At 39.9% G+C, this 10,078-nt stretch overlaps 1 protein-coding gene across 1 annotated transcript in view; it reads left to right on the forward strand.

The window, feature by feature from the left end:
* The window catches only part of LOC114466902 (phosphatidylinositol 3,4,5-trisphosphate-dependent Rac exchanger 1 protein-like), a 121,325-nt gene extending 111,531 nt beyond the window's left edge, over window positions 1-9,794 (forward strand). Inside the window, 8 exon segments of the mRNA XM_028452772.1 lie at window positions 2,413-2,556; window positions 4,857-4,971; window positions 5,065-5,131; window positions 5,247-5,291; window positions 6,132-6,307; window positions 6,395-6,497; window positions 7,779-7,846; window positions 7,935-9,794. Coding sequence (XP_028308573.1) covers window positions 2,413-2,556; window positions 4,857-4,971; window positions 5,065-5,131; window positions 5,247-5,291; window positions 6,132-6,307; window positions 6,395-6,497; window positions 7,779-7,846; window positions 7,935-7,977 — 761 coding nt within the window. The 3' untranslated portion in view covers window positions 7,978-9,794.
* The last annotated feature ends 284 nt before the right edge of the window (window positions 9,795-10,078 follow it).

A 10,078-nucleotide genomic window follows, 5' to 3' on the forward strand; every position in this document is an offset into this window, starting at 1 on the left:
GCACCAAATGCACTGTTTGCATCATCGTTGTTTAAACATCAGGAGCTTCTATATCTAAAAAAAAAAACTGTGGCTGACACTAAAGAAGGTGGTTGATTGGTCATAATGAAATGTGGATGTGCAAAAACATTGACGCTTGATCTCAGAGCCTTGTGCCACTTGTTTATAAGGTTTGAATGGAAAGTTGTTCATGATGTTTTTCAGGAAACTGATTAGGAAAAATATGTACTGAGAACATCTCTAAGTTCTAGCTTCTATCACAACATGTATCTTCCATGGGAAGGGCCGGGATCATTTATCTTTGCTGATGTTTGCGTGTCATCTCAGACTGCTGCAGTGCTACTGGATGCTGTGCCGCTTCAGGGTTCATAGGACTGTATTGATCAGGAGCAGGACCTGTAGGAGACGAAGAGACTGGTCAGGGCTCCACAGACTGAGGTCACCCATGTCCAGTTCTAACCAAATTACAGCTTGACAGATCCTCCAAAGAATAACCTACAGACCATCATCATCATTAATCAAATTGCCACGCTCAATATTCATGGACCTGTAAAGGTTACAAAGAAGTGCTGAACCTAAATTACTACCAGTCACGTGTTTTTTCTTCAATTCATTTAGCTAAAAAAGCTCCTGACAATATTATTTGATAAAATGGTTGGAGGCAGTTTTCCTACAGTATTGTTCACTTTGTGGTGATACTAAAGCACATTTGTCAAACTCAAGGCCCGGGGGCCAAATCCGGCTCTTGCAAACATCCACTTCCCCAAATTGAATAAAAAATGAAGGGAAATTAAGTAAAGATCCTGCAGGGACTGATATCTGTCACATATTGCTTAATGTACAATGGCCACTGACTGCATCTGTGTGGCACATTTGAGCTTCTGATATTTACTCTGCCCACGTGGTTATATTTTTGCTGGCTTTGTTTTATTTGTTTGACTGTGAACAGTCTAACTTAACCACTAACGGACAGATTTTTATGAAAATTTCAGGAAATGTTAGATTTTGGGGATAATCTGGATCAATATCTCGAATCTGGATCAAATTTAAAAATCGATAAATCCCTATAGTAAACTTATGTTCAGCTGTTTGAGCTGGTTCTATAGGACCTCCTGCTGATGACTGTGCTGTTAAAGTGTGAATGATCATGTTACCATGACTTTGTGCATAACATGCTCTAGTATAACCTCGTGTTACTTTGTGGTTTGAGCATACATCAGCATAGGCGCGTTCCATAAATGTCTTGCAAGCCTTTAAAATGTGAATGATCGTGGTACAATGATCAGGATCACAGATCCAGAGGAGATTTGGCACTTGGTGAATGTTTGCGCTCTCTGAATGCTCTAGTTCAGGGGTTCTCAACTGGTCTCACCCTGGGACCCACAATTTGCTACGGTCATTAAAACACGACCCACTTCTTTTTTTTTTTAGAAATCAACCAACCAAATTTAGTTTTTCAAAATTAGCTGTTGAAAACACACACACATAATTTATTTTTTTTTTAAACATGAATCTATACATTTTCACTGTATGCCTGTAAAAATAAAAGTTTTTTTCAAAGTAAAAGACAAGAGAGACATTAAGAATTTATTTATTTGTGACCAGCTGTCTGAATGTTAGCAGTTAGCAGCCTAAATGGTTTTAGGCTTCCCTAACATTGTCTATGCATTCTGATGCAAATAAATCATCAATTCTGTGAGTAATCGCTGTTATGATCAACAGAGAACATGCAAACTGCATTTTTGAGAAATCTATGTTTATGTATGATTCTTTTTAAATGCAAAACAATACCTATCTAATCTTTTACTATGGCCTACTGCTGGTGGTCATTCATATACATTAATGTCTATAAGTCCCTCCTTCGTACTATAGACCTCTATACAAATGGAAACGATTGCTGAGTATGCACAGCCAATAGGCTTCTACTTCCTGTTTTTGAGACTGTCAATCAAAGTGAATGTGTAACTGTGCACGAAAACAAGGTAAATATGATTTTGGCTCCTACCTGACCCATAGACCTATATCAATGCAACCCTATGCGACCTTGTTATGTTCTGCGATGCGCATGCAGAAAAGTAGAGGCGTGGCTTCTGGTAGATTACAGAGGCAGGGGGAGGAGGTAGAGCTGTTAAGGGCGGAGCATCGAGACGTTTCTCAGAAATTCCAGATATCAGCTTTAAGGAGAATGTCCAGTGTTAAATAAAAGAAAATGCTTCTGTTTGAGAAGCAGCCTCTTTATGTTGAGCCCAATCCTGTGTGATGTTGTTGGACAACCTTTAAAACTTATGAGCGTAACATAACATGTACTGTTGATAAAGCCCTATTTTCTGCTCACAGCTTGTGTTTGTAGTGTGAGATTTGTTGATTCCCCTCACCTGTGTGTGTGTGTGTGTGTGTGTGTGTGTGTTTCAGACAGCCCAGTGTGTTACCGCGTGGAGGGCTGCAGGCAGGCCCTGAAGGTCACACTGTACCTGGACAGCTGTCACTTCAGTGAGCTGCCCAGTCGACTGCAGAACGGAGGCAGCCTCAAGCTGCACACGGTCCTCTTCACCAAGGGTGAGGCAGAAGGATGAGCAGCGACACACACTCAGCTCCTGATCACTTGATGAGCTTTTCTAGCACTCCTCTAAACCTTTTATAGTGACTGTTTAAAACCCTTTATTCCTTTCTTTGCTGCCTTTTATTCTTTGTTGATTGCCTTCTGGCATCACATGAATAGCTTTTATTTCCTTCCAGACTGTGTAACATTTTCTTATCTGACATCACGTTTTCATCTGTGCAGCAGCTAAGCTTAATGGAAGATTTAGAACTCAGAGCAACATCGCCATCTATAGGAAGGATGTTGTAATGACGTCTAGAAGAAAGCAAGCAACTTGTGTATAAAGTCATATTAAAGCTGCTGGAGATAATAATTTTTTTAATCAGATAAACACATCATGTAGGCCTTGTAGATCAATAAATCAATAATCATTTACTGGAGAAAAGATGTAAAAGGTTGAAATAACTTAGCATCTGTCTACGGCACTCTACATCCCACAATGCAATGCACAAAACTTTTCCGACAATGTCAATAAGATAATGTTTACAGTGGAGATCAAGATAAACTTTTGAACAACAATTTTAACCATTTTTTTTTTAGCAAATTAACTTTCTATGAAGCCTACACTATGGGATGGATTTACTAGGATCTCAAATAAAGGGTACTGTATCTCATGCCTAAACACTTTGGTGGTGCTGTTTTATTACCTGTTGTGGGGAGTTTACTGAGATTGCAGCGCAAATCTGTGCACGTGCAGACGTGGTTGAGACTGGGGCTGAACGATTTTGGAAAATAATCTAATTGCGATTTTTTTTCCTCAATATTGCGAATGTGATTTAATATGCAATTCTTTTTTCAAGGGCCTCTTGTCATTTATTTTTCTATGAACACAAGCAATAAATCAATCTGTTTCATAATAAACAATTTCAGATTTATTTAAACTTTAAATAAATATAAAATATAAAGCACAGATTACAACAATAAAGTAAACAAATCTGTGGCTTTACCTTTACGTGTAAACATGTGGACTGCACTTATTAAACACTCTGAACTTAACAAGACAGGACAAGAAAAAAATAAAATAAAAATTGCACGTTTTATGGTATCGCGATAATATCGCAAATGCAATTAATTGTTTAGCCTTAGTTGAGACTGCCATATTTAAAATTAACATTTTGCGCCTTCAATGTGGAGAATGTAGGAGAGCTAAGAGCGCTAAAATAAAATTTGAAGCTGTTGAATTTGAGTTGATTGTGCAATAGAGCTACAGGTGGACTTCTCTGTCTGCTGCACAAACCATATCATTATGTAGCCAACAAAACAAATATAATTGAAAGTGCCGTTACTTGATTGGACTTAAAAACGTAATGTTATTTTGTCATAATTTAATGTGGCTACTCTGTCAGTACGCGTCGCATTGCTCATATCTGTACCATAGAAAACAGGCTATTTGGCAAATGGAAGGAACCATCCTATTGATCTATTAATAACATTGATCATGAGTTACTGCAGCAACAGAGAAAGCAGTCTGCAGTGCTTGGACACCTTGGAAACCTTGCTCCATCACTGCTTAAATTACGCATCTGGTCAGTGCTGTTCCTGGCCTGAGACTCTCCATCAACGCTCTGACAAGTGTTTGACATCAGGGAGAAATCCGTGCACAGCTGTTCACCTCTGTTTCTGTACCTTACACAGTTTACTTATTCCTTCTGTGGCTGTTAATATAAACTATAGTTTGATTTCAATTTATTTTTTATTTTTTTAATCAAAAATCTTAACTAAAGCATTAAACATCATTATTTTTTTTCATTTACCCTGTTTCTTCTGGCAATATTCACTGCAGCCTCATCTCTGTGTGTAAAGCTGTGTGAGTTACTCTCTGCCTTTGGGACAGACTATGTTTATGAGCTAAAACAGGCACCACAAACAGCTCCAGGTTTGATAAATGTGTTGCATGAATATATTTACATTCCCTCCTCCCAATTTTTGGTGCCCCACAGCTGATCTGCCCACGTTACATATTCATCAGTGACAAATGCGCAAACTGGACTGTGCGCGCTATGCTGTTTGCTTGACAGATGCAATTTTGATTGCCTGGGGTTTGCACCGTTTATCAGCGAGTGTAGTGACGTTTGCACACGTTTTTATAGATGCAAACATTTCTGCCCTAATGTCTTTATTTATCCTATCCTCTTTTTTTTTAATTTAATTATAATATTTGCATAAAAGAAATGTCCTGGTAAGAGGAGTTTGGATTTTTTAGTGTAAAGTGAGTGTTTAAATACATTAACACATGTTGTTGTGTTTTTTTTTTCAGCCCTGGAGCGTCCAGAGGGCGTGTCCCAACAGGACTACGTCTCCATGGAGGAGATCCAGCAACGCACCAACGCCGTCTCTCTAGAGAAGGTCAAGGCCTACTACCGCAGACTCAGGTACACACCCACACAGCTGTGATGACGTCCTTTCAAAGTAATCTGTATGTATCATAAAAGCTGCTTTTAAGTGTTTTTTGTTTTTGCTAACAGGGCTTTTTATTTGGAGAAGTCTAACCTTCCCACTGACTCCAACACCACCGCCATGAAAATAGACCAGGTGAATATGCAATGTCCTCTCATCTCTGCTGAAATCCTACAACCTGCTCCATGTATCAGGTTCTTTTAACTTAAGTTTTATATAATGTTGTGCCTGAATATAAATGCAAGTACAGATACTGGGCCTTGAAGTTAGAGACCTTCAGCCGAGCATTTCCAAAGTAAGACGAACCGGAGTGCCGTCCTCTCCCTTGGACCCTTACACACCCTCCCCCGTAGCTCCTTATTAACTCCAACTAACCCCAACACACCAGCCTGTTGGCCTGTTTCCATCTTGAATCTGTAGCTCCGATAGACACCAGTGATCCAAGCTGAATAGTTTCCTGCTGTCGTACAATAGAAGCTGCACAGATGAGTTGTGTAGTTTTAGAACAGAGGTGGGCAACTTTTATCAAAGCGGGGGCCACAAAAATGTGATTGTCAGATCTGAGGGTCACATTTTCAACATTCATGTTAGCATTTAGAATAATGACCAATATGTTTGTTTCGGGTTTTTTTTGTTTTGCATTTTGCTTCTTTTTGTTGTTGTTTTGTGTGTCATTGTTGTCATTTTGTGTGTTTTTGTTTGTGGTCGTTTGGGGGTTCTTGAATTATTTTGTGTATTTTCTTGTTTTTTTGCCTGTCATGAATCAGTTTGTTTATTTTAGTTTTTGTGTTGTTTTTTTGTTGTCATTTCATAATTTTGTATATTTTTCTCTCTTTTTTGTCGTTTTGTATGTCGAGTGAATCTGTACATTAATGTTGTGTATTTTTCTGTAACTTTGTATGTTTTTTTTTCTTTTAAGTCATACTTTGTGGACCATACAAAATTAGAGCGAGGGCCGCATGTGGCCCCCAGGCCGCCAGTTGCCCACGTCTGTGTTAGAATGTTTATTCTGCTTACTCTCACAATATATTGCAGTCATTCTGAGAAATAAAGAACACATAACTTTCCCCGACCCTGTAGTTTAGCTGCTTTGTTTTGTTGATGAGTTAATCTAATGTTTGTGGCCTCCTGGTAGCTCCTACGACCCCTGAACACTCTGGACGACCTGTGCCGACTGATGCAGTCCTACGTCAACGTGCGCTCGTGTGCCCAAGGCCACCCGTCCGGTGTGAGTGTGCTGTGTGTGTCCTCCGAGCTGTGCAACCGCCTGGGTGCGTGCCACATCACCATGTGTGGCACAGGGATGCAGAGGTGAGTTCACTGCATTTCCCAGAACTCAGAAAGTGAAACGGCCATCGTGCAGCGCAGCGCTGACCTCTACCTTTGTCCACTCCACAGATGTACGTTAAGTGTGACGCTGGAGCAGGCGATGATCCTGGCCCGGAACCACGGACTCATGCCGCGCTGCATCATGCAGACCATGGACATCATGAGGAAACAGGTCAACAGCAACACAGCTTCAGCAACAGATCAGTGTACACCAGTGGTTCTCAAATGTTTTTGTTCCAAATACCCCGTCTCTTATTTCCGAATCCAAGTACCCCCGACATTTTTCTCAGAATACTGTGTAAACAGACACACCCACGAAGGTGATCATTTCAGCATCTTTCACGCTATGTGTGTATTTTCTACAGTCTATGTATGTACCGGTGAACGCCCCGCCCCCACGCTCTGTCTCGTGTTTATGAAGCAGCATGAGCTCAGCTATGGAGTGGGTGGGAGGAGGGTGGGCTGTCCTCTGGCCCTACGTCACCGTGCAGGCAGGAGGAAGTCAGTGTCCTGTCTATAGACACGCCCACTCATGAATATGCATAACTAGGCCGCAAATCAGCCTGTTTGTGTAGAGTTGCTCAGAAAGTGACTTTTCAGAGGCGAAAACTCTGGAAAACAGGCGAGTTTGGGAAAATAAATCTCAAATACTATGTTTTTGGGGTTCTTAGAACAAATGGAGATTGGTGAAAAATAGCATGATATGGAACCTTTAAAGAGTGGAATGAAACAGTATTTTGTGCCTCCTGAACAGATTTGTTTCTATAGGTTTTATAATTTGCGGTTATTTTCCGCCTGGTCTAGGACCAAGATTAACTGTTGTATTTTCAATTCATGTTTGAATTAAGATCATTTTCATCATCATTATTATGATTATCATTTTTAACTAAAAAAAATTACAAAAGCCCATATTTTTAATATATATAAATATTATTGCTTTCATTTGTTATTTTTTTTACTTTCTCTCTCTACCCCCAAGTATTACCTGTAGTGAAATTGCGTACCCCCATTTGAGAAACACTGATGTACACTATCAGTGTATCCATCATTGAAATAAATTGTTGTCATTTTGTGGTTTTTGGAGTCCTTTTGTGTTGTCGCTTTGGGGGCTGCATAAAATTAGACCAGTTTAGTGGTCAGTAATACACAGTTCTGCCTTAATGTGTGTTGACTTGCTGAAAACCAATATATAGAGCGCTCTGCCGCATTTGTGGCATCTGAAAATTTAAATGGAATAATAGCAGCCCAAATACACTTTTTGTTCACTAGATAGCAATTGATAAAAAGTTGACAAATAAGCTGCGACCTTTACTTCAGTAGTTTGTTTTTCCTGTCCGGTTGTGCTCTAAACCTTTTATTTACTGATGTATGAAACTGTACATAATGTACAGAACGACACACTTCATCTGTGCCACTGGGTACGAGGTCAACTTGGTCTTTTATTTCTGTTCAGGGGGCGAGAGTTGAGCTTTCTGCCAAGAATCTGAAGGTAATGGACCAGATGCCGGCCTTGGCCCCGAGGTAAAGAGTGAAAAACGTCTCTAACTTATCTGCCTCCTTGGCACCATATTGTTTGCAGTGTCGGTACATCACCTTTTCCTTTCTGCAGGCTCTTCCAGCTGTGTTTGCCACCCTCTGATGGAGAACCATGAAGATGTCGTCACCTCAGGGAACTCGCAGTAGAACGGGCAAAGTGGAAGATAAGATGAGACACGACAACAACAATGTCTCACCACATGCTTTCTCAAAAACCCTGCTGACCCAATTACCATTAGATCCGTGCACACCCAACAATGTTCTACCTTTTCAACAAAATACAGATGACTGATGTCAGTAAACAAGAAGCAGCTATGTATGGCAAGTCTAATGCAAAACCAGTGTTCAAGCTTGTTGCGATGTATCAAACTGCTGTGTCACTGTTAGCTTGCGGTCTACGCAGTGTCTCCTTAAGGACATTGATTATGTTTGTATTTGAGCTCCTGTTTTTAACCGGGTTAACCAAACTAGCTGTTGCTGACAGTCGTCCTAAGTGCAGATGTTACCAATCAGCCGTGGACTGCAAACCACCCTTCGCTCTGTCGGTGTTCCCCAAGGCTCCGTGCTGGGAGCCCAACTGAAATGGAATAGTTCGGATCCCTGGTTTTCTTCTTTGCTAGCTGGCTGGGTAAATGTAGAACGTTCAACGTAAAGGCAGGTCGATGGAAGTAGCGATGGAAGGACGGGTGAAAAGATGGCCGGGCTGTGTTTTTTTTTTTCCCTTCTCCAGCCCACTGCATGTGGTTACTGTGCAATTACTGTAGGTTTAGTGTGAGTACTGTATTACTGCACTATATGAAGGATTGTTATTTATTTGCATCCAGAAGGAGCATTTTTACTCATATTATATCAGGTATTAAAGAATCTTCAAGCATTCCACCCTCCGTATTGATCAGTATTTAAAGGACCAATGGCATGCCCTTTTAGGTGACTGCTTGTGTGTTTTATTTTATTTATGTGTCCAAACTGTCAGGAAGTGTTATTCTGATCTTCAGGGAACGTAAAGGGATGGAAGAACTGAGGCTAGCTAAAACGGAATCAGCACAACGGACGCTAAAGCAAACCCCTAGCTAGCCATTTGCTATATTGAGTTGCTGTTAACAAATTAATATATTGATTAAAATGTACGAGTTTGATTAGCCTTTGTTAACCGAGAAAACAGTTTGAAAAATCTTATATTGGCTTTTTATTTTTCCTCGAGACAGTTTTATGTCCTGTTGATGTTCAAAGAAGCCCAGTGATTGGTCCATTCAGTGTTAGCAAAAAAGTACTGTAAACTAAGGGTTTGTTTGTGAATTGACTGAAACCGTAACATTTCCTTACTGGGATCTATCTTCTTGTACATACAGGCTGTAACAAAGTAAAGGAAAAAACGTAGGATCATGTATGACAGCACCGGAGTAATGCTTTAAATTAAATTTGAATATTTTTATTGAAATAACGTCATATATAAATCATTTTGTATTTGTGCGTTTTTGCTTAATCTCACTGATACGTCGATGTTTCTCAGCTGGTAAGAATGTTTGAGGCGCATTGGAGAAAACTCTCCTAACATGCTGCATTCATGAGGCAGATCACTTAGTGCTTTTTTATTTATTTAACAGCAGTCTGGTTCCTCAGCATGTCGCAGCTACAGCAGGACCACTGCACATATCACATCGTTCTTATAAAAAATACAACGTAAGTTATCATTTCCTGTGTGGACTCAAGCTGTGTAAATATGTCCATCTCCTGATGCAGCGTTAGAAACCATGACTGCAGCATGTTGGTGCTACTGAGCAGACGGATTTATTGGCATTACTCCAATGTTTCTTTATTGTACATTCATATTAGTTTGCATGAAAATACTGTACAAAGGATCTTTTGTTGAATCTTTTTAAAACTCTTTGTAAATGGAATCTTAACATGCTAGTAAATAAAACGTTCAGTATGATCATGTGCTTTCTCTTTTTTGATGCAGCATAGCCAGTGATGGACTGTAACAAAGTCAATACACTAAGTACTAATCTTGATTATCTGGGGCCTCATTTATAAAGCTCGCTTAAGCCAAAAACGGGAGTTGAAAGTGGTGTCCGCTACTTCCCATGCAAAGGTTGTGTTTTATAAAAATAAACTTTCGCCGACTTCTAGCTGGGCTGTGATTTATAAAGGGAAAAGTGCGTACAGGTGACCTACTCACGGTTTTATGAATCTGCATTTTTTTTGGTGTGGTGCATT

The sequence above is a fragment of the Gouania willdenowi genome, chromosome 7, assembly GCF_900634775.1.
Source record: "Gouania willdenowi chromosome 7, fGouWil2.1, whole genome shotgun sequence".
NCBI classification, from domain to species: Eukaryota; Metazoa; Chordata; class Actinopteri; order Blenniiformes; family Gobiesocidae; genus Gouania; species Gouania willdenowi.